At 39.5% G+C, this 25,201-nt stretch overlaps 1 protein-coding gene across 1 annotated transcript in view; it reads right to left on the bottom strand.

Moving 5' to 3' along the window:
- Nucleotides 1-25,201, bottom strand: part of RNF41 (ring finger protein 41) — a 113,647-nt gene that overhangs the window by 43,159 nt on the left and 45,287 nt on the right. The window contains exon 2 of the mRNA XM_063426815.1: nt 826-937. Coding sequence (XP_063282885.1) covers nt 826-915 — 90 coding nt within the window. The 5' untranslated portion in view covers nt 916-937. The remainder of the gene's footprint in view (nt 1-825; nt 938-25,201) is intronic.

Here is a 25,201-nt window from a genome sequence, read left to right as displayed (position 1 = left end):
ACCAATAACCTTTATTTTATTTTTTGTGTGGTAAATGCACAAAATATACATGCCAGTCAGATTTTTTTTGTTTTCAAGAATATTTAGTGTACCTCTCCCCTCCCTTTCCTGTTCCTTAGTGTACCTCTCCCTTCCCTGTCCCTTAATGGTCCTCTCCCCTCCCCCCTCCATGGTGTGCCTCATTATCTCTTGTAGCGTGGAACGCGTTACAGGAGCTTCCGTTTCCTGTACCCGGCTGGACTGACAGGATGTGCTCGCTCAGTGAGAAACAGAGCCACGCTACACTTAGTGACTGGGGAGCGCTGTGCTCTTCCTCCCTGCAAGTAACTCGATTCTTGCGCCCCTAGAGCTGGTGCGCCTTAAGACAGCCCCCTGTGCCGCCTTATGGACGTGCCTTTCACATTATCGGTATCAATAGTGGCCAATACCTATATTTGCCAAAATCCGGAATATCGGCCGAACCTATTATCGGCCTATCCCTATTATAAACTGCAAGTAAGAAAGGGAAAATGATTCAGCCAACAAAGATAAAAAGGAGTTTAACTGCACACATTAAGATATCCAAGGAAATCAGCAGGAACTTTCTTGCAATTGCTTATTTACTGTAAGAAGACGTTATACACAAGGCAAAGTACAGAGAGAAATATAAGTGTAAGGGGAGTGAGATTGAAACACAGGCAAAACAGAAAGGGGGAGAGGGGAAGAGTACCACTAAGAACAATAAACCGTCAGCGAACAGAACGTGTTTTGCGTCTAAAAAGAAATACTTCCTCAGTGTTCCTTTAATAGTCTATAGCAGTGCAAACAGGGATGTATTTTACTCACTTGCACCGGCTCCTCCAGGACCCCACTGCAGATGGGGCAGATGAGATCTTCATCCACATCACCCTGGAAACGTGTTACATCATACCCCATCGCTCATCACGGACACTAAACACTAAAGAAAGGAGGGGGAAAAAAGAAAGCAGTAAGTATGGTATGCGAAATTGCTGTAGTAAGACAGTTTACAGAACATTTTAAGATATTATAAACATTATGGCCTCTATTTAATAAGCTTTCCGAATGATTTGATGCGGTTAAAATAAAATTCTAAGTGAGTTATGAACAGAATTCGCCATTGAGGTCTATGGGAATTTTTGTAGATAAATACTTTGGAAATTATCTAACAGTATTGAATCATTTGGACATTAAGGCCTATCTATGTCTCCACACTAAAATAAAAAGAGTCATAATTACGTATATATAAAAACAAACTACAGAAACAGTAAAAGGTAATCCAAAGCATTAGTCAGTTGCGTTTTTAACCATCCAGGATTTCACATACATATATTAAAAGCAGATATTGTCTGATATATCAAGTGAATCATGAATTCAAATCCAATGCGTTGCTGTTTTCAACAGCAGCAGAATTACACAATAAAAAGCATTTAACTGAGAATGTTGTGCAGAACCTCACTTCTAATATGTGCATAGATCATTACACCTTACCTAAGCTGTTGACAATTTGCTAAGGGTTTGATACGAGACTAAACCGGATCACATCAGTCTGTGAAATACAGAGGAGATATGGGCCAAATTGTTTTCCAGCTATCAGGATCAGCCTTCTGCCACATGTATATCTTACATTAATTGTTTTCTATTGTGTGACGTTAAAACAGGAAAAACTAGGTTCTTTGCCAACTATCAGTTATGGGTTGCTGCAAAAACCTAGTGTATATAACTAGGCAGAAACCAAGCACTTAAACAATGACCAATAAAAGCCATTACTTAACACTTACATAAACGACCTACAAAATAGAACAAACTATAGTAAAAAAAAAAAAAAAAAAAAAAAAACTTTAACCCCTTAAGACCGCAGCCAAATGTACAAGTTGTGATCAAAACAAAACCTGTCATTTGCGCTATACGTCTGTCCAACCATAATTCACCTCTTTCATATTAAATTCACACACTTATTAGAGATCATTTTATTCAGGGAAAACAGGGCTTTCATTTAACATCAAATATTTAGGTATGGAACATAATTTAATATGAATAAAATATAAAAACATGGGAGAAAATAAGATTTTTTTAATTCTACGTTACATTTTAACTGTGAATGTCATAATACTGCTTGCTTTTACTGCAATAAAATACACATTTGTATTCAGCGATATCTCACGTGTAAAAAAGTACCCCCTATGTACAGGTTTTATAGTGTTTTGGTAAGTTACAGGGTCAAATATAGCGTTACTTTTTTTTTTAGTTTTTTCACATTAAAATTCGCCAGATTGGTTACGTTGCCTTTGAGACCGAGTGGTAGCCCAGGAATAAGAATTACCCCCATGATGGCATACCATTTGCAAAAGTAGACAACCCAAGGTATTGCAAATAGGGTATGTCCAGTCTTTTTTAGCAGCCACTTGGTCACAAACACTGGCACAATTTTAATTTTAAAATACAGTTAGAAGGAAATTACACATGCATATATTTATTATTTTTGTAATTTTATTTTTTAAGATATTTACAGATTTGTTTAATATATATAGATAATTATATATTTAGTCAATATCATTGTACGTGTACTTTGAGATATATATATTAATATTAAAATACACAGACAGTATGTGTATATTCAGCCAGGTCCATAAATATTGGGACATCGACACAATTCTAATCTTTTTGGCTCTATACACCACCACAATGGATTTAAAATGAAATGAAAAACGATGTGCTTTAACTGCAGACTTTCAGCTTTAATTTGAGGGTATTTACATCCAAGTCAGGTGAACGGTGTAGGAATTACAACAGTTTGTATATGTGCCTCCCACTTTTCAAGGGACCAAAAGTAATGGGACAATTGGCTGCTCAGTTGTTCCATGGCCAGGTGTGTGTTATTCCCTCATTATCCCATTTACAAGGAGCAGATAAAAGGTCCAGAGTTCATTTCAAGTGTGCTATTTGCATTTGGAATCTGTTGCTGTCAACTCTCAATATGAGATCCAAAGAGCTGTCAACAGTGAAGCAAGCCATCATTAGGCTGAAAAAACAAAACAAACCCATTAGAGAGATAGCAAAACATTAGGTGTGGCCAAATCAACTGTTTGGAACAACCTTAAAAAGAAAGAACGCATTGGTGAGCTCAGCAACACCAAAAGACCCGGAAGACCACAAAAAACAACTATGGTGGATGACCGAAGAATTATTTCTCTGGTGAAGAAAACGCCCTTCACAACAGTTGGCCAGATCAAGAACACTCTCCAGGAGGTAGGTGTATGTGTGTCAAAGTCAACAAATCAAGAGAAGACTTCACCAGAGTGAATACAGAGGGTTCACCACAAGATGTAAACCATTGGTGAGCCTCAAAAAGAGGAAGGCCAGATTAAAGTTTGCCAAACATCTAAAAAAGCCTTCACAGTTCTGGAACAACATCCTATGGACAGATGAGACCAAGATCAACTTGTACCAGAGTGATGGGAAGAGAAGAGTATGGAGAAGGAAAGGAACTGCTCATGATCCAAAGCATACCACCTCATCAGTGAAGCATGGTGGTGGTAGTGTCATGGCGTGGGCATGTATGGCTGCCAATGGAACTGGTTCTCGTATTTATTGATGATGTGACTGCTGACAAAAGCAGCAGGATGAATTCTGAAGTGTTTCGGGCAATATTATCTGCTCATATTCAGCCAAATGCCTCAGAACTCATTGGACGGCACTTCACAGTGCAGATGGACAATGACTCGAAGCATACTGCAAAAGCAACCAAAGAGTTTAAGGGAAAGAAGTGGATTATTATGCAATGGCCAAGTCAATCACCTGACCTGAATCCGATTGAGCATGCATTTCCCTTGATGAAGACAAAACTGAAGGGAAAATGCCCCAAGAACAAGCAGGAACTGAAGACAGTTGCAGTAGAGGTCTGGCAGAGCATCACCAGGGATGAAACCCAGCGTCTGGTGATGTCTATGCGTTCCAGACTTCAGGCTGTAATTGACTGCAACGGATTTGCAACCATGTATTAAAAAGTGAAAGTTTGATTTATGACTGTTAATCTGTCCCATTACTTTTGGTCCCTTAAAAAGTGGAAGGCACATTTACAAACTGTTGTAATTCCTACACCGTTCACCTGATTTGGATGTAAATACCCTCAAATTAAAGCTGAAAGTCTGCAGTTAAAGCACATCTTTGTTTCATTTCAAACCCATTGTGTGGGTGTATAGAGCCAAAAAGATTAGAATTGTGTGGATGTCCAAATATTTATGGACCTGACTGTATGTGTGAGTGTGTCTATATCTATATCTATATACAGATATAATCTAAGTATATATTATTTACTTTTACACTGTTTTAACGGCATAGAACGCCCTGCGTTCTTAAGGGGTTAAACAGCTCAAATAACAGACTCTTCATGCTCACCAAGTAAAGTGGATAACACAAACAACACACAAGATAAACTAGATCCAGAACTTCCACATTAGCAAGGCGGGGACAATACCAACTCATGTCATTCACAGTGATGTATCCATGCATGCCAAAATAAAAATGTACAAAAATAGAGACATTTATTAAAAAAAAAAAAAAAGGGTGCACGGAGTAGTAATTGTGCAAGTCAAATCAGCAGGCACACTCCATTGTTTCCATAGTGACAGTGCTTTTACAACTTTGCCCAAGAATTATTTTTCAAACTCCTAATGTTTCCTGGATTCCTCCTGCAATACAATGTGTAGACCAGCTTAATGTAGTTGTTCTGGTGAGTATAATAGCTCTCTTCAGGCATTTTCATGTAAACCCTGCCTTTTCAGAGATAATGTTGTGTTTACATTGCCCCTAGGGACACCTCCAAGTGGCCACTCCTTAGATGGCCACTGGAGGGGCTTCCTGGCTCAGGGCTGCACAGTAAGCAACCCTGCCGTTCAACATCCCCACGCTCTGCATGGAGACGCTGAATTTTCCTCATAGAGATGCACTGATTCAATGCATCTCTATGAGAAGGTCCTGAATGGCCAAAACGGCATTTGGCCCTGCCCCCGTGCAGAGTTTAGCCAATCCAATGCTTTCCCATACACCCATAGGGAAAGCATTGGATTGGCTAAAAATCGACTGTTTGGATGATGTCGCAAAGGGGGCATAGCCAGCTCCAGCAGAAACTTTGAAGCAGAGTTTGAAACTTTTATAGGGGGACAAGCCACCAATATGGTGGGTTTAGCACTACAGGGTCAGGAATGCAGGTTTGTGTTCTTGACCCTATAGTGATCTTTTAATGTGACCATTTTCCCTCAGTCCTTCAGAACACTAAACAGGGTGTTGCACAAGCATGTGACATATAAACATGCTTTTATTTCACTTTTGATGAGTTTCAAGGCATTTAAACCAATACACAAGCACTTCATCAGAGCTCATTGTATGAACAGCTCTGATAAGAAGCCCTCCCAGGCAGCATGTGACAGGATAGCCAGAACGTTGTTTGTGACGCCAATTGTGTCAGATACATCCATTAATTTGTCTTGCATCCTCTCGATATCAGGCCTGTACAAGTTCTGAACGTTTTAATTTAAACAAAATACAATATAAAGGGCCCAAAATACAAAACAAAAACACACACACTCAACTTTATCCCATTGCAAGGAGTTTCCTCACTCCAGCTAAAACATCACTCCTTATGACTTTAATGTAGTGTCACCGACTTCTCATAGAAAAGCAGAGAACATATGGAGAGTGTGCAGCAACTGCCATGATCCACCAAGTCAAAGAACATCTAACAGTAGCAATGAATCTATGGATTTTTATAGAAAGGCATTGGATGCACACAGAGTCCAGTGTCATCATACAGACAAGATCATCAAACAGATTCAATTACTGAATTGGGTCTGGCAGCCCCTAGAAGAAAGGTACTTTTTAATTTGCAACTATACAGTAACATCTATACCCCCTTAAAGAAATCACTTAAAATAAAAAAATTGAACTGAATGCTTGGAATTTCTACCAAAGAGGTACTTCACCTGATGGCCAACATACACCTGGGTCCAAGCAGAACAGGTCGCAGTGAGCTTTGATTGGCAAATAGTTGGGGGAAGAAATGATTTATTTGCCATCTACTCAGTATGTATTATGTTAACAAGCACAATAAAAATAAATAAAATTAAAAAAAAAAATCATGGGGTCTTAACCTTTACGAGGAATTTCATTCAATATTTTTCAAAGTGTGTCGTACAAAAGTAAAAAAAAAAAATGTATTCAATATTTACCGTACTATAAAACGTACACTATAGTGCTGGAAATACAAACTTGTATTTCCAATGCTATAGTGGCCCTGTCCCTATTTAGATTAGTGCCTCCCTCTCTGAAATAAAGGGCAAAATCACCCCTACAATTTGCAAGCTGCGTTTATTTCAGGAGACCCAACAAATTCCTGCTAAGGAATTACCGCCTCTCTGGCAGTGAAGCCAGTCAAACCACAAAAAACCAAAAATAAAAATAAAAACACAAAGGTAAAACGGCAAACCAATAGTTAAAAGGTCTAGTTTTTTTTTTCCCATGCTCTCTTTTCCCTTTCCTTGTGTTTTGCTTTTCTTTTTCACTCTTCCTGATATGGATGGAGACCCAAACCTCTAATTTTCTTTGAATTCTGTTTTGTTTCTCGCTTATCTTTTTTTGTAATCTTGGTTATGCACCATAACGTCTGCATACTTCTCTATACCGACATACTTGTTTTAGTGAAAGTTTTCCAGTCAAACTTTAATTACAAAATAAAATAAAGACATCTTTATACACATTTCTAATTAAAAAGCATGCCAGACTATGTTAAAGCGGCTCTGTCATGTTTTTTTCCCTTCAGTTATCCTCTCATGTCACCTGTATCTTAAAGAAGTAGTATAGTGCCACTATAGTTCTAATAAAGCTATTTAGGTCACCGGCACCCCTTTCAGCAAAATAAGGTATTTAATCTCACCTTTATTCCAGCGCCGCACCAGTCTCTTTGCTGAAAGCTCAGCCTCCTTGGCTGCGGTCAAACTTTACAGTCTCAGCCAATTCAATGCTTTTCAATTGGAATTTTTCAATAGTGATTTTCAACACTGTTCGTGAAACGAACAAAGTACAGAATGGGAGCCCACACAGGAGGTCGTGTGGCTCCCATTAACAGATTGCAACACTATCTATCGGCTGTTAATTGATTCCCAGGGTGGCAGTCATTCGGCTACTGACCACGAGGCGGCGGCCATCTTGGATTCCCTTTTTGCCTGGAACTAAAATCGGCTACTCAACGGCACGAACACCGCTGGACTTCCAGGCCGTTCGGTACTTTTTCCCCCCACTTATGCATTTGTGACTTTTATGAAGAGTTGATGTTACAATGTATTTCTTGCAGCGTTCGGTAAATTGTGCTGGGATCTGAGCGGTACTTTCACGAAGTATGCGCTCAGACCCCAGCTATCTGCCGATCGGTCATTCGGTACATTGACACAAATAATATACCAGTTACAGATTTTTATGTGAAAAGCCGGTTCTGCTGTACGGAGGGATAATCCACTGAGCAGGATATTCTTGGGGGAGTATCCCTCTTGTACAGCAGTGCATGGTGGGAGAAATGTTCTGTATGTTAAGTACCCCATGTAGTCCCCTACTGTATAACCCCTGTTTACTAATTAAGGAAACCCCTTGCATGGGAAATCGCATAAATACTGGAGCTTGTGAATAAAACCCTCAGTTGACTCCCAGAACTGTGTTTCGTCCGGTTACTGGGGGATTTGGGATATTGCCTTCTTTCAGCGCTTTCTTTGGATTACTTTCGTCTACCAGCGGAGATATTGGGATTTAATATTGCAGCTCCGCTACATACACCATCATTCTTCCTTGGGCAGAAGTTGTACTTTGAAAACCTAAGTGAGTAATCAGGACTTCTGTATTTTATCCTTTTTGTTTTTACCTGTTGGTATAAATGATTTGTTTATCATATATACACATTATATATAAAGTCCCTTTTGCTCCTTGCACACACTTAAAGGTTTTATCCTCTTCAAAATGCAGGGGGCATTCCAGCCATTGCCAACAATTATAATACAGTTAATGAAGGCTTGCACTCAACACACACACTTATTTCTATATGCACTGTGACTATTTTTTGCTCATAATAAACATTTATTAAGTTCTGCCTCTGTCTGGTTAAGAATCACGTTACCTGAAGAGAGTAATTAGTATTTTTGCAATTCTTTAAATATTGTGCTAAGTAATATTTGGTGGGTTTTATAATTGATTTACCTGGGGGACCTGATTGATAAATGGTCTTGGTGGTGGTGGCAGCGTTAAAATAGTAGTAGTTCTATTATTATGTTTCAGCATGGGTGATGTTAAAAGGAGTTTGTGTAATTATTTCCGGTCTAGTGCAGACAAATAGTGAACTTTAACCCTTTCACCACCACAACTACGTCACGCACTCTTGGAGAGGGCTCATTCGTGACAACTACCACTAGAGGTATTCCTAAGCAGTAACATTATTAAAACCAAATGCTGAAAGAATTTGGTTGGTCTGACAGAATCAGTTACATTCCCAGGCAAAGTTTTCTTTCTTGCACTAGTTTTAGATTACCTGCAAGCCATGCTTAGTTTGTGATTATGCTCTTGTTTTTCACAAGGAAGCAAAGTCGACCATGAAATAGCTCATGAAACACACACACACACTCACACACTTTCTTAACTCCTTAAAGGACAGAGGAAATTGCCCAAGATCTGACAAAAAACATTCTTAAAAATAAAAGCACCTAGAAATTGTGCCATGTGTTTAAACGTAATTTAAGGGTTTTCTTTAAAGCGGTTCTATCACCAGCTGTGGGTCTGGTGGCCATGGGGTGCAGTGAAAGATGAGATTTACTTACCTGAACCGGTCGCTCACAGGCTCCGCCATCCTCTACTGTTGCTTCAGCTTCTACGAACCAATGTCAGTGAGTACAGCATTAAGATCTATGGAGGATTCCACAACACATGCCATAGAAAATACTTTTATTTCCCCCCCTCCCCCACCAATGGTCACTGGTAGGGATCGAACGATATTGATACCGATATTCTGAGAACTTTCAGGCCGATAGCCGATATAATTTGCCGATATTCTGTACATTTACCATTTTGGAAAATAAAAAAACATTTCTAAAAGGTAAATGCACAAAATATACATGCCATGTGTAGTGGATGCAGTGTGTTTAGACAGGGGAGCGGTGTAGTGGATGCAGTGTGTTTAGACAGGGGAGCGGTGTGTGTTGATGCAGTGTGTGCTTGTGTAGTGTGTGTGTAGTGGATGCAGTGTGTGTTTGTGTAGTGTGTGTGTAGTGGATGCAGTGTGTGTTTGTGTAGTGTGTGTGTAGTGGATGCAGTGTGTGTTTGTGTAGTGTGTGTGTAGTGGATGCAGTGTGTGTTTGTGTAGTGTGTGTGTAGTGGATGCAGTGTGTGTTTGTGTAGTGTGTGTGTAGTGGATGCAGTGTGTGTTTGTGTAGTGTGTGTGTAGTGGATGCAGTGTGTGTTTGTGTAGTGTGTGTTGTGGATGCAGTGTGTGTTTGTGTAGTGTGTGTTGTGGATGCAGTGTGTGTTTGTGTAGTGTGTGTTGTGGATGCAGTGTGTGTTTGTGTAGTGTGTGTTGTGGATGCAGTGTGTGTTTGTGTAGTGGATGCAGTGTGTATTTGTCTAGTGTGTGTAGTGGATGCAGTGTGTATATAATGAAAGCACAGTGTTTGTGTAGTGTGTATAGTGTGTGTAAAGTGAATGCAGTGTGTGTAGTGTGTGTATATAATGAATGCAGAGTGTGTGTATAGTGAATGTAGTGTGTGTATATAATGCAGAGTGTGTGTTTGTATAGTGTGTGTATATAATGCAGATATGTATAGTGTGTGTATAGACACACTATACAAACACACTCCATTATATAAAACACACTATACAAACACACTGCATTATATACACTGTGTTTGTGTAGCGTATGTGTATATAATGGAGTGTGTGTGAGGGAGCATTTTTTTATTAAATAGATTTTTTTTATATATTTAATTATTATTTATTTTTGTTGTCCCTCCTCCCTGCGTGTTACCTGGCCAGGGAGGGGGGATATAGCAATCCCTGGTGATCCAGTGGCATTGGCTGAGCTGTGGGGGGGGGGAGGGGGAGGGAGGGGCAGCATGCGTTTACTCACCTCCCAGCAGCTTCTCCAGCTCCCAGTGTAAGTCTCGCGGCCAGCGAGTTTAGAACGAGTATAGAATTTATCCATCTCAAAACAAGCTGTAAATAAATTGTAGGGATCGGGCGATATTGATTTATTCATTTTTTAGAGCCGATACCGATATTCTGCATTATATAATGCAGTGTGTATGTGTAGTGTGCATTATATAAAACACACTGCACACTACAAAAACACACTGCACTATATACACAGTGTATTTGTGCAGTGTGTTTATATAATGCAGTGTGTGTGTAGTGTATGTGTATATAAAGGAGTTTGTGTAGGTATGTAATTGAGGGGGCATTTTTTTATTACATTTTATTTTAATATTTTTTTTTAATATGTAATTATTATTATTATTATTATTTATTTTTTAGTCCCCCCTTCCTGCTTGTTACTTGGCCAGGGAGGGGGGATATATCATTCTCACAGCCAGCGTGCCACACAAAGCATTGCCATGGTAACCCATGGCAACACTCTGACGGCCGCGGGTCTCACGAGATTTACACAGAAGAGCTGAAGGAGCTGCTGGCAAGGTAAGTAAACGCTACCTGCGGGCCCCTCCAGGACCGCCGGGCTTGTAATGGGTCCGGCGGTCCTGTTCTATATTATCGGCAATATCAGTATCTGAATTGGCCGATACCGATATTGACAAAAATACAGATTATCCAGACCGTTAATCGATCAATCGATCCCTAATCAATTGGCGTACGATGGGGCCACATTTGACCCATTGCCGTGCCCTGTAATGGTTTATAAAAAGTGTCCTTGTACAGAAAATAAATGTTCATATAACATCTTTTCCAAAAGAGTGACTGCAAATTCACGCTGAGCCTCATCAATGTCTAATTTCAATAGATGTCGTTTAACAGCCTGCACACCCCTACCATGTGGTACGAAGATGTACAGGCTGCTTATATTCATAGTATACAAAAATGTCACGTCCTGTAATTCCACAAAGTCACGTATTTTGGTAAAAACAAACAAAAAAAAACCACCAAATTAAATTTTTTCAAAAATCTGTTGTGTCTTTTATGAAGGAACGGGTAGTCATTACACTAGGTTGTAAAAGTGTATCCAAAAAGATTTATGGCTTGTTTTGAGGAGGATTACATCTATACTCATTGGAGACCCTTTTCAAATTCTAGGGAAGCATTAATCAAATGCTCCCCACCATAAAATTCACCATTGAATATAGCCAGACACAGATTCATTTCCTGGATGTGAATGTCAAGAAATTGTTTTCATTTTGATATCTTCTCCAGACAGACAGGAATGCGTCCCTGCATTTCTAATCATTCCATCCACCCAAATTGAAAGAGTTATTACGTCGGAGAAGGATCATCTCTGATGATCAACTTTTTGAACAAGGGGCGGATGAAATTAGGAAGAATTTTAGGGATAGAGGTTATCCCATGGAGTCACTGAGGACAGCCAAGGAAAAAAAGTTTTGGAATACAATAATCAGGAGAGACCGAGGGTTGAAGTCGAGACAAAGCCAAAACGAATTCTTTATGTACATACTTATTCCACTAAGTCCCGTTATATTGCACAAATTATAAAAAAAAACACCAGCATGTGTTGAGTGAGAATATGGACCTAAGGAATATTTTTGGAATAGTTTCAATTATGGCTTTTAAGAACTCGAGAAATTTCAGACCGGATCTAATACATGCCAGAGCAAATTAAGACAATATAAAGAGAGACACATGGTTATCAACTCCGAAAGTATAGGTGTGTTAATTGCAATAACGCTATAATATCTGTCTCATTTGCACACCCAAGCCTGGGCTACAATAGAAACATAGAATGTGACGGCAGATAAGAACCATTCGGCCCATCTAGTCTGCCCAATAATTTCGAAATACTTTTAATTAGTCCCTGGCCTTATCTTAAGTCTAGGATAGCCTTATGCCTATCCCATACATGCTTAAACTCCCTCACTGTGTTAACCTCTACCACTTCAGTTGGAAGGCTATTCCATGAATCCACCACTCTCTCAGTAAAGTAATACTTCCTGGTATTTTTAAACATTTGCACCTCTAATTTAAGACTACGTCCTCTTGTTGTGGTAGTTTTTCTTCTTTTAAATATAGTCTCCTCCTTTACTGTGTTGATTCCCTTTATGTATTTAAATGTTTCTATCATGTCCCCCCGTCTCGTCTTTCCTCCAAGCTATACATGTTAAGATCCTTTAACCTTTCCTTGTTTTAGCATTGTAAACCTGTAAAGCTGAAACTCCAGCATGCCAATTACAACGTGTTCTGTGCTGGACAGCTGGCAAGGCCCAGCACTGACCACAACTGGCATGGGACCATGCTGGGAGACAGTCAGGGCTTCCATTAAGCATCTGCAGGCACAGAAACAGCGCCTGAGTGGGATTTAAGCAGCTGTATGTAATGGTTGGATTTAAACCTGGGGCATCCTGGTGTAAGCAGGGATTTAACTCAAACCGCATTGCAGCACTAGGCATTTAAATACCTTATTGAAATGGCAGTTGATTACTGCATATAGAGCAGCTGAGTCTGGGGACAAATTTCCCCAGCTAACACAGAGGAGCCTCAGATATATATTGATACAAGTGTCTCCACGTGTGAGCAGGGATTTTTCCCAACTCACACCGAATTGTAGTCAATGAAGATTTAAAGTGGCTTGGTCACAAAAAATAAACTTCATCTAATCTGTATCTATATACAATTTAAAATAAATAAATAAATACAAATCTCTGGTCCACTTTAAATCTATGTAGAGGGCTGTATATAGTGCTCACTTTGCAGAGCATCTGACAGTCTGTGGCCAAAAAATAAAATAAAAAATAAAATAAGAAAAAAAAATGGACCCAAAGTAATAGAGGGGAGCTCCAGGTATGAATTGATAGTTGTGGTACCCCAGTGTGGGCAAGGATTCAACTGTGTTTACACCAAAAGACTAAAAGAGGAGAGCAGGAGAACCCTTCTACAGGCAGTTCTCTGCGAAACAAATCGCAGCACATGCGCAATGGTTGCTGTGACTACCCCCTTAACGACGAGTGACGGACGAGGTCCGTCACTCGGGGGAATGCGTTAATGACGAGTGACTGACCTTGTCCGTCACGCGTTAAAATTAACGCCGCGATCGCGCAGTGCCGGCGATCGCGGGGTTAATGCTGTTGCTGGGTCCCTCCGAGTCAGGGGCAGACCAGCAGCAGCAAATCCGGATATCCCAGCCCATGTGATCGCTGTGACAGCCAGTCACAGCGGTCACAATGCTGCTGGGATATCTGATCCGCCTCCCTCCACCTCGTGTGGGTTTGTGAAGTGGAGAGAGACGGATCGGTGCTACATTGTGTCCCTGATTTATTGCAAAGTTATACTTAAGTATAAAATTCTTTTTTCTGGAGTAAAAAAAAAAAAAAATTAACCCTTTCCCTGCTGCTTGATCACTGCTAGCAGTGATCAATATACAGGTCACAGTACTCTACTGTGATCTATTTTTTTTTTTTTTTACTTTCAAGGGTTAATTTTTAGTTTTTTTGTAACCCTAAGGGGTTAAATTTTATTATTTGATTTTATTAATTTGTGATTTGGTTATTTTGGTGGGTGAAATTTAGTGGGAATTAGGGAATAAAAAAAATAAAAAATATATTTTTTTGTTAGAGTTTTGTTAGCTGTGTTAGGTGTAAACAATGTTTAGAAAGTATAGCGCGGTTGAGGCTTATGCCCTGTTAGCGGCCGACTCAGAGGCGACTGACACTGCCTCAGAGAGTGAAGCAGGGGATGCAGGGGACAGGGACTATGTGCCAGATACTGCAGGACCAACAGGGGAAATCGACGATTCCCCTAATGCTGAACATGGCGCAGATGACTGGGTACCCCCTAATAATTTTTCCCCAGACATCCCAGTGTTTACAGCCAATCCTGGCATACAGGCGGACCTGTCTGCCTATAGTGCGCTGGATGTTATGCAGCTGTTCTTGGGGGATGAGATTTTTGGGGAGATAGTCACCCAGACTAATCTCTATGCGGAGCAATATCTGGCACGCAATCCAGACTCTCTTATCTCTAGGAAAGAGAGATGGTACCCAACCAGTGTGCCAGAATTGAAACAATTCTGGGCACTGACCATGTTAATGGGGCTAATTAAAAAGCCCACAATTAGGATGTATTGGGCTAAACATCCTATTTGCAATACTCCCATTTTTGCCGAGACAATGACAAGGGAAAGATATTTATTTATTTATTATTGCCATTTATATAGCGCCAACAGATTCCGTAGCGCTTAGATATGAAGACATACTAAGATTTATGCACTTTAGTGATAACAACAAGTGCCCCCCAAAAGGTGATCCGCAGTATGATCTTCTTTACAAACTACGCCCTTTAATTGCCCACTTTAACAGTAAATTTGCCGCTATATATACCCCCAATAAAAACCATTTCCATTGACGAGTCCCTAATGAAGTTTAAGGGAAGACTGGGGTTTAGACAATATATCCCATCCAAAAGATCCCGATATGGGATCAAATTTTATAAACTATGTGAAAGTGGCAGTGGCTACGTATACACCTTCCGTGTATACGAAGGAAGGGATAGCCACCTTGATCCCCCAGGTTGCCCAGATACAGTAGGGACAATTGGGAAAATTGTCTGGGACTTAATAATGCCACTACTTAATAAAGGTTATCATCTATACATCGATAACTTTTATAATAGCATCCCACTGTTACAAATGTTGTATTGCTTCGAGACCGTGGCCTGTGGCACTATTCGGAAGAGTCGCACAGGTTTCCCAAAGGCTCTAGCAAACAAAAAAATGAAAAGGGGGCAAACAGCAGCTCTCTGCCAGAATGAACTGCTGGCACTCAAGTACAGGGATAAAAAGGATGTTTTCATCTTAACCACCATCCATGGTGAAAACACTCGGAGGGTCGCAGTTCGTGGCAGAGACGAATATAAACGGGTGCCAGTCTGCATACGGCAATATAATCGGCATATGGGGGGCGTTGACCTGTCCGATCAACTGATGCAGCCATATTTGATCATGAGAAAGACCAGGGCATGGTATAAAAAAGTGGGCATATACCTGATGCAGATGGCAATCCACAATGCCTTTGTCATTTTTAAAAAGGCAAATGCTGGGCTGAAAAGCACTTTTCTTTCTTTCCAGTTTGAGCTAATTTCTAAGCTGCTAGAATGCCACACAAGGAGACCATCAGTGGAGCCTAGCAGAAGAATGGAGGCAGGTCACTTCTGCTTTAAGATTCCACCAACCCCTAAAAAAACAAAACCCCCAGAAAAGGTGCAGGGTGTGTTACAAGAGGGGCGTAAGAGTTGAGACCAGCTATTACTGCCCTGATTGCCCCTCTCAGCCCGGCCTATGTATTGGCCATTGTTTTAAAAATTTTCACACCCAGGCCGAATAAGTAGACCAGTTTTGGGGTGTGATTTTTAGTCATCTGTCTGATTGGTTACCGAATCTTGGCTTTGTCTACCGTTTATCCTGTCTTCTCTGATCCTTGACCTCGGCTTGTCCTATCGTTGTTCCGTTTCTCTTTACTCCTTTGACCTCGGCTTGTACCTTGACAATTCTCTGCTTGTATAGCCCGGCCATTCTAAGGACCGGTATTACAAGTTTCTCTCTCTCTGTGTTCTCTCTCTTTGTGGTCTGTCTGTGTTTTGGTTTCGGAATCCATGACCGCTTTGCCCGGGACGCAGATGACTGTGTACTACCCCCGAATAAGTTTACCCCAACTATTCTGTATATGGGGGTATCATTGCACTAAGATGACATAGCTGAGCAACATATTAGGTGTTATACTGCCATAGCACACATAAGGATAGCAAAATATACAGTAACATCTCCAAGTGTGTGTCAAAAAGGCAGACAAAAATGCTAATTGCAACGAGACTTGGTACAAACTAACAAAAAATGATCCTACACTAAGGTTTAGAATATACCTTTTGAAATACCCTGGGGTGTCTACTTTAAGAAATGGTAGGCCTTTGTGGGGTAGTTTGAATTTAATACCTGCTAAGATGCTTGGAAATTGCACATAGGCCCAGCGTCAAAATTCAAAGTTCGGTAAAAACTGATATGGCTTGGTCTCCTATCTGGCACTGTAGCTTCTCAAAATAGTGCCAAAGACATACAACGGGGGTGTCATTTTACTCAGAAGACTTAGCTGAACATAATTTGGGGGATTTGAACTTAGTGGCACATGTGAAATATACAAAATGCCCAGCACAAATGCAATCCATATGTAAAAAATGCACAAAATTATTTTATACCACATACTTTGGCAACTATTGGTGAAAAAATGGGGGCATGTTAAGGCACAATATGCACCTTATGAGATACCCGTGAGTGTCTACTTTTACAAATGGTAGGCCTTTGTGGGGTTTTTTGAACAGTCAAACTGTTATAATACCCCAAATGGAAGCATAGGCTCATTAAATCCGTCTCTCAAAATTCTACTGTGAATACTGAAAAGGACAGGTCTCCTATATGGCACTGTAACTTCACGAAATAGTGCCAAAGACATACAATGGGGGTGCCATTTTACTCAGCAGATGTAACTGAACACAAAATAAAACTTTGTACAGGAATAGCACACACCAACTTTACAAAATACACATGAGAAGTTCTTTGTTATAAGTTTGTGTGCCAAAACCCCCAAAAAACACAATTTTACTCCAATATTTAGCAGGGGTTGGCGGTAAAATGGCTACGATGAAAGTGTCAAAACAACCTTAGGTAAATAGCCTGTGGTGTCTACTTTATATAAATATATACTTTTGTGTGGCAATTTTGTTTTCTTTTATGGCTATTAGGCTTACAAGACAAACATACCAAATTCTAAAATCGCTCCACATTTAAAAAGTTTACTTTACTCCTTGTGCTTTGTGACCTGTAACTTACAAAAAAAACTTAAAATCCCAGACACATTATATATTCTGTAATTCAGAACAACTAAATGAATTTATTTTTAATTACTTTCCTTAACCTGCACTAATTATGTACACATTATTATTGCAAAAACTGTAAAAAAAAAAAAAACACAAAAATTCATTTTTTTGCATATTTCTGTATTTTTTTTATAATAAATAAGCATTTATATATATATATATATGTGTTACATCAAATTAAAGCCCTTTCTGTCCTTTAAAAAACTGTATATAATATGTGTCGGTGCAATAAATTAGTAAAATGCAAATTGCAGTTGAACGCAAATAGCAAAAAATGCAAAAAATGCCGTTGTCATTAAGTGAAAGACAAGCTTCTGAAGCTCTGTCCTTAAGGGGCTACTCCTGAGCCAGAGCTGGCTAGAAGAGCATGGTAATACAGCAACGGATGTCACACTGACCAGCTGGCAATGAAGCCAACAAGTTGGGGCCATGGAAGAAGTAGAGCACAGGCAGAAGGTGGATGTTACAGTAATACAAGCTGCAGACATGACAGCACTGGACGTAAGTAATGTAATGGGGGGATAGATTATTATTATTTTTTTAGGTATATGTAAAAGGAAAAAAGAAAAACACTCGTCACTACCTTTTTTAGCATATAGTGAAGTCAGCCAGCCATTTTATGTGCTCTTTGGTTCAGACCGTGTTTAAAAGCAGTTAGTCTCTATGGTCTTTCCTGCTTCACAATCTAACTGTCAGTTTTCAAATACCGTCTCCCCCAAGATGTACATATATGGCTGAAGGATCTGGTCATATACTAAAAGTAGGAATGAGATTTCCTTTCAATGTTTGATGAAAGGTATTTTAAAAATAAATGGGTTTGAGGTGACTTTGCAATAAGGACTGGTGGACAGCTGCCACAAAGTCACCTGTCACTGGGCACCTTCAAACAGGGGATAACTGTACTGTAAATGGTGGCAAAAAAAACAAACGGCATAGAACGCCCTGGGCGATCTTGCCCCCACGTGGCCGGCGGCACATGGCCGCTGCAGATCGCGGTTGGGGGGCATGCCCCCTGTGCCCGGGGACCGCAGCTTCCGATCGCAATGACAGGCTATGTTTTTTTTTTAAAAAAAAGCACTAATCAAGTAGTTATTTGAAATTATATTTATATCACAAATGAATCACGATTTAAAAGTTACCGTAATTAATTTCTCAATCCCCTATAAATACAGTAAGAAAGCACCAATAATAAAGTGAAAACAAATAAACTTTAAAAAGATTATGCCTCTTCTGTTATACAAACTAGTATTTGCACTCTAATGAGAGATTAAATGAATTCCCTTTTGCACATACCTCCCTTTTTTACATAATTTTTTAAATACTGTATTTTTACATTTAATTCCATTAAAAAGTATTTAAAATTATGCTATTTTAAGGCATTTTCATAATATTAAGAATTTTAAGTATGCTCCCCTTTAAATGCAGGGAAATAAAGCACCAAAATACAGTAAAAGAAATTCTATCCTACTATATCTGTATTATATTTAATGAATTGAATACACTAAGTTTATAATGTGGAAATAATATTATAGGTAGTCAGTGAGAAGGAAAATAATAATTTAATAATTTAATTTGTTATTAATAGATTGATATTTCAGGAAACAAATGTTTTTATCTGTCCAATAAACAGTTTTCTATGTTATACATACATCCCTGCACATTATAAACGTATCTATACGATGTACATTGAACATAAGAATGTAAATATGATTTTTCATTTAAATCATGTACATTAAGCAGAATAATGTTGATGATATTTATTTCCTGTATTAAATGCCAGGAAAAATCTGCCGTCCGGCAAAAGAATCCAGTCAATGGCTGTTGGAACGCAGAATGGAACGCACAAACCGGATATGCCGAAACCGGACGTGATGTATCGGCAAGCAATGCGGAAAGCACAGAATCAATAGGAGGCTTGACACGCAGGGCATCTGTTACCATGGAGATTGCCCGTGAAAATTTAAGCCAGCATACTATTATTCCCTGATTAGAAGGATATTTAAAGCAGGGAGGAATCCAAAGAAGCTACAAAGAATTTTCCAGCCAAGGAAGCCTACTTGGCGAAACGCGTCCTGGGTGAACAGTGACCACTAAGACTATTTTTGGATTTTAGCCGAATTAAGTGTTTTTTAAATTGTTTTTATACTATATGCTTAAAAAAAAAAAAAAAAAGTAATAAAGTATATACTTTTCATACACTTACGGCACCATTTTTTCCTGCTACTATAATTCCAAGTGGACTATCAATTATGTGCACATTCTTTAAACGGAGGGTCATTTGTTGAATGAGAGCATTACGCTGATGCTCTAAACCAATAAATGACCGTCAGAATCGGCATCTGGCTTCTGCAGAAATAAGATGAGCATCACCCAGCATCAGTAAAGGCTTGGCACCCAAAGGAAAGTCAGGTAAAATGGCCACTACAAAACCACTCCCTAAATGTTGTCTAACAAGGTCAGTTGAGTTAACAGATGATATTAATGTATTTGCTTTAAACTTTGTTTGTTATCGGTTATAATTTTAGTTTAAACAATAAGTTGTCTTCCAAATAGTCGCCATTAACCTATTAAACTGAAGAAATTTCAAGATGCAGTAATTTCATCATTATCTATGCATTTGTAATTATAGATATTAGTTCTGATATCACTGGTAAACTGGAAAGTATTATTTTAAATATGAAATCTTCATCTGGTTGCAAATATTAATATTATAATGTGAAAGAATTAGGTTTTTACATGTCATGATTTAAAATCTTTATATCACAGTTAAACCCCGGAGGACTGAGTGTGCTCCGCCATCCTTGGGGACCTGGCTCTAAACGCCAGTGGGCGGCATAGCACGTCCCCACCTTCCTATGTACTTACCTGCTCGCCGGCGGTCGCGATGGGGGGGCGGAGAGGGCGACTAACCTGACATCCAAGGGACTCCCCCTGCTGCCAATTCGGCCCTCCTGGGCCATGTGATCGAGAGGACCTCACAATCACATGGACGGAATAGCTGTCCACAGCATTGCCAGCAGGGGGGTGCCTAGAATGACCGGTAGTCCCCCTGCTACCTGAAATAAATTAAAATACAGTTCCAACACTGTGCAAGTATATTTTAATATATTAATATCAAAATACACGTAGAATATGGATTATATATAAAAACGTTAAATATAATCTTGTTCTGGCGGAGCCTGGCAGAGTACCGGAGCAGACACGCTTTCTCCGAGCTCCGCAATAATCCATGATAATCGCAAGTTTTGCGGCCGATAACGGGCACATAGAAGGTCCATAAACCTTATTTACAATACAGCAACCGACATGGGCCGAAAAAATTAAAAGCCGAAAGCTGATAAGGACTTTCCAAGTCGAGATATCGGTGAACTGTTCCGCAATAAGCAGCAGGCCGCATGGGACAAGATGGCCGCCCTGGGAGAGGATTTCTCTTGTTCCTCGGAGGAATACTCCGCTGACCCGGAGGAAGGAGCTGCCGTTAATCTAAGTGCAGGCCCCGGGCACAAGAAGCGGGACGACGGGGAGCATGTTACGGCAACTATGCGGGCAAAGGACATTACCTACCGCTGGGGCATGCCGAGGACTCTCCTTTTTCAAGTACAGGGAGAAGCATACCGGGTGAGCACCCTGCAAGAACTTAGAGAACAACTGAACAGGCTTGGCTTTCCCTCCCCGACTGCTACTTCTACTTCTGGGTCTGGACTGGCTCGTATTGACCAGGCTGAAATCCAGGAGTTCGTACCCCGCGCTGCCCGGGTCTCCCCAAAACCCGGACCTGCGACCTGACTGCATAATCTGAGACCGTCCCAAAAGCAGCCTGCTTGGGCTTTACAGCCCCTTAAATATCGGGACTAGCCTAAAGATACCGTCCTAATGGATTTTTCTACCTAGTATTATTACCACCGTATGGCCTTTTATTTTATTTTATTTCCTTTTTGATTAATTTAATGTTCACTTGCTATGCTCTGTCACATGTACACGCATACAATAACAACGACACACAGTCACATACCGGGGAGAGCTTCTCCCCCCCCCCCCCCCTTTTCGCCTTACAAAGCTGCTTATCCAGCTCGGAACACAGACCAAACCGGCCCCTAACACATAATCTATTGAACCACCCCCCCCCCTCTCACTTATCATAACCCATAGGGACTCTTGAGCCCCCTAATCCTACCCAACAGGGGAGAGAGGGTGACCCCATAGGTGGTGGCACCTATTAGTTCTCATCGCGACTCACATCACCACCACTGTTATGCCTTTCTGACAATAACTTTCTGTTAACATAAAAATGTGCAATGCTTATAATGTCACGTATGTATATTACTATGAGATTGTGAAGCCTGCATACGCCGTTGTGGCAATGTTTCCTTTTTTGTTCTTTCTTGCACAACCAAAATAAAGAATTTAAAAATATATATATATATAATCTTGTTCTGACTATTTTGATATGAATATATATTGAGATCAAAATACACGTAGAACGAAATATATAAACAAAGAGCGCACCAAAATAATAATAAAAAAAAAAAACAATTCATTTGTAGTTCTGCCTGACATTTTAGCTGTAAAATGTCATAATACTGTTAGCTTTTACTGCAATAAAATACACATATATTGGGGTATGTCCAGTCTTTTTTAGTAGCCACTTAGTCACAAATACTGGCCAAATTTGTTTTTGCTTTTTTCACACAGAAACAAATATGAATGCTAACTTTGGCCAGTGTTTGTGACAAAGTGGCTAGTAAAAAAAAAATAAAAAAAATAAAAATAAAAAAAAAGACTGGACATTTGCAATACCTTGGGTTGTCTACTATTGCAAATTATATGCCATCATGGGGGTAATTTTCATTCCTGGGCTACCACATGGTCTCAAAGGTAACATTACTAATCTAGCAAATTTCAATGTAAAAAATAAAATAAAAAATAAAATGTAAACAGAAAAATTGAATGTGCTATATTTGACCCTGTAACTTTCTAAAACACCTTAAAACCTGTTAAGGCTTTGCAGAATACAAATGTGCATTTTATTGCAGTAAAAGCCAACAGTATTATGACATTTAAAATGGTATATAATAAGTGTGGGTGCACTTAATATGAAAGAGGTGAATTACGGTTGAACAGACATATAGCGCGAATTCCAGTTTTTGTTTTGTTTTGATCAGAACGTGTACTACTGACTCCGTTCTGGAGGGGTTAAGTTAAATCAGTTTGATTCAAAACAATCCATCCTCTTGGGTAATAAAGGAGGGAGCTTGCAAAGGCTCTAGAGATCTGCAGCTTTTACAATTTTTTTTTATTTTTTTTAATTAGATACAATGACTGATGCCTTTAGTAAATAAATGCAAACCTCAGGGGGCGATCGGAGGATGAAACACATGCTGTGTTCTTGCAAGGTGTTTGATAAGGTCACTACAATATTTATTGGTTGATGGGTGTTTCGGCACATTCTATTTTAAAGGCAAATTTGTACTTTGGTTTTGGAAAAGACCCAAACAAATTTTACTTTTCCAATTAAAGCACATCTTGCCATGCACTCTTAAAACAGCAAGTACAATGCTCCCACTACTATGTAATTAATTTCTTAAAATACATAGCTTATTAATAAAAAATCACCCATTAATAAAACCAGGTGTGTTTTTCTAAATAATGAACAAACAAGTTTGGAAAGACACAGGTTGCAACACCTACCTCCAAATAAAAACAGACTTCTGGAAAATTCCATTAGTCTGACTCTCATACCATAGGGATTCTTAACCATCTGCTGTATTTGGTCATCATTCAACTATAATTAGCTCTTACTTAGGTTTCAAACATAACCTAAAAATATTCTGATTAAATGGATGACTGATCTCTTTGCATAAATAATTTAGAAAAGACCAAGCGTCCCATTTCCCCCGTCTTTAAAGCATAAAATGCTGCTAATATGCATCTGCAGTGACCAGGGAGTAGTCAAGATTTTTCTTAGTGGTGTTATATAAGAAAACATACATGTGTACCACTTGTGCTTACCTACAACCCATTTCTCTAATATGGAAAAATCTATGAAGGGACACTAGAAGCATCCAGACCACTTCATCTCAGTCAGAAGTGGTCTGGGTGCAGTGCCCTGTCTGTTTAACCCTGCATTGCAACGTTAGCTCCACCTCTTGGTACCTAGCAACAATAAAAATGAAAGTGACATAGTCATCAGAACCACTACAGCTAAATGTAGTGGTTCTGGTGTCCATTTCCTTTGCCTGAAGGATTTTCAAAGAAAAGACAAGGTTTACATTGCCGCCTAGTAAAACCTCTAGTAACAGTCACTTAGACATCTACTAGAGGCGATTGATTGCTAGTCCACTGCTGCACAGTGTGCAGCACAAACGTTCAGTGTCCCCACGCTCTGCATGAATGCGCTGAATGTTCCCCATAGAGATCAAGATTGATCATCTCAGCCTTGGAGGTGGGGCCAGTCACAGTGAGACCAGCGCAGCATGTGAAAATAAATAATGATTGGACAGGGTCCCATGTGATTGGACAGGGGCCGGGTAACCTAAATACACAGTGATACTGACAGACACATTCTCATACACTTACTAATTATTTTTATTTTAATTTAACCCCTTAAGGACTGAGCCAAATGTGCACGTTGTGATCAAAACAAAACGTCAACAAAAACTGGAATTTGCGCTATGTCTGTTCAGGCGTAATTCGCCTCTTTCATATTATGTGCACCCACACATATATCATTTTATACAGGGGGAATGGGGCTTTCATTTAACATCAAATATTTAGGTATGAAACATAACTTTTAATATTAAAATATGGGAGAAAATAATTTAAAAGTTTTAGTTTTAGTAAAAAAACAAAAGCTTTAACCCCTTAAGACCGCAGCCAAATGAACAAGTTGTGATCAAAACAAAACCTGTCATTTGCGCTATACGTCTGTCCAACCATAATTCACCTCTTTCATATTAAATTCACACACTTATTAGAGATCATTTTATTCAGGGAAAACAGGGCTTTCATTTAACATCAAATATTTAGGTATGGAACATAATTTAATATGAATAAAATATAAAAACATGGGAGAAAATAAGATTTTTTTAATTCTACGTTACATTTTAACTGTGAATGTCATAATACTGTTTGCTTTTACTGCAATAAAATACACATTTGTATTCAGCGATGTCTCACGTGTAAAACAGTACCCCCTATGTACAGATTTTATGGTGTTTTGGGAATTTAAAGGGTCAAATATAGCAGGTTAAATTTTTCATTTTTTTCACATTGAAATTCGCCAGACTAGTTACTTTACTAGCCCAGGAATGAGAATTACCCCCATGATGGCATAACATTTACAAAAATAGACAACCCAAGGTATTGCAAATGGGGTATGTCCAGTCTGTTTTAGTAGCCACTTGGTCACAAACACTGGTCAAAGTTAGTGTTAATATTGGTTTGTGTGTGAAAAATGCTAAATAAATAAACAAATTTGAATGCCAATTTTGGCCAGTGTTTGTGACCAAGTGGCTACTAAAAAAGACTGGACATACCCCATTTGCAATACCTTGGGTTGTCTAATATTGCAAATGATATGCCATCATGGGGGAAATTTTCATTCCTGGGCTACCATATGGTCTCAAAGGCAACATAACCAACCTGGCGAATTTCAATGTGAAAAAACTGAAACGCAAGCCTTATATTTGACTCTGTAACTTTGAAAACACCATAAAACCTGTACATGAGGGGTACTGTTCTACTCAGGAGACTTCGCTGAACAAAAATATTAGAGTTTCAACACAGTAAAATGTGGGGGGCGGAGCTAGCAGCCATACCGAGAGGACGCACATGCACTGAGCTCCGTGCAAATAAGTCCCAAACACGGTGAAATACAGCGAAAAAATCAATTTGAGAGCACTCCTGGACACAGCAAAGCCTTCTGAGAGTATGGGGCAACGCAACAAAAAAAATCCAAGCCGGATAGACCCCCGGCTACCGCAGATATCGGTGATCTCCTGCGGAGGCCCCAGACCACGCAGAGGCCTACAATGGCGATGCAGTTGGAAGACAGGTACAACTCATTCAGTGAGGCATCCGG

This window comes from Pelobates fuscus, chromosome 1 (assembly GCF_036172605.1).
Source record: "Pelobates fuscus isolate aPelFus1 chromosome 1, aPelFus1.pri, whole genome shotgun sequence".
Lineage (NCBI taxonomy): Eukaryota > Metazoa > Chordata > Amphibia > Anura > Pelobatidae > Pelobates > Pelobates fuscus.
Note: the sequence above shows the minus strand (reverse complement) of the source record. Positions and strands in the feature narration are given on the sequence as shown.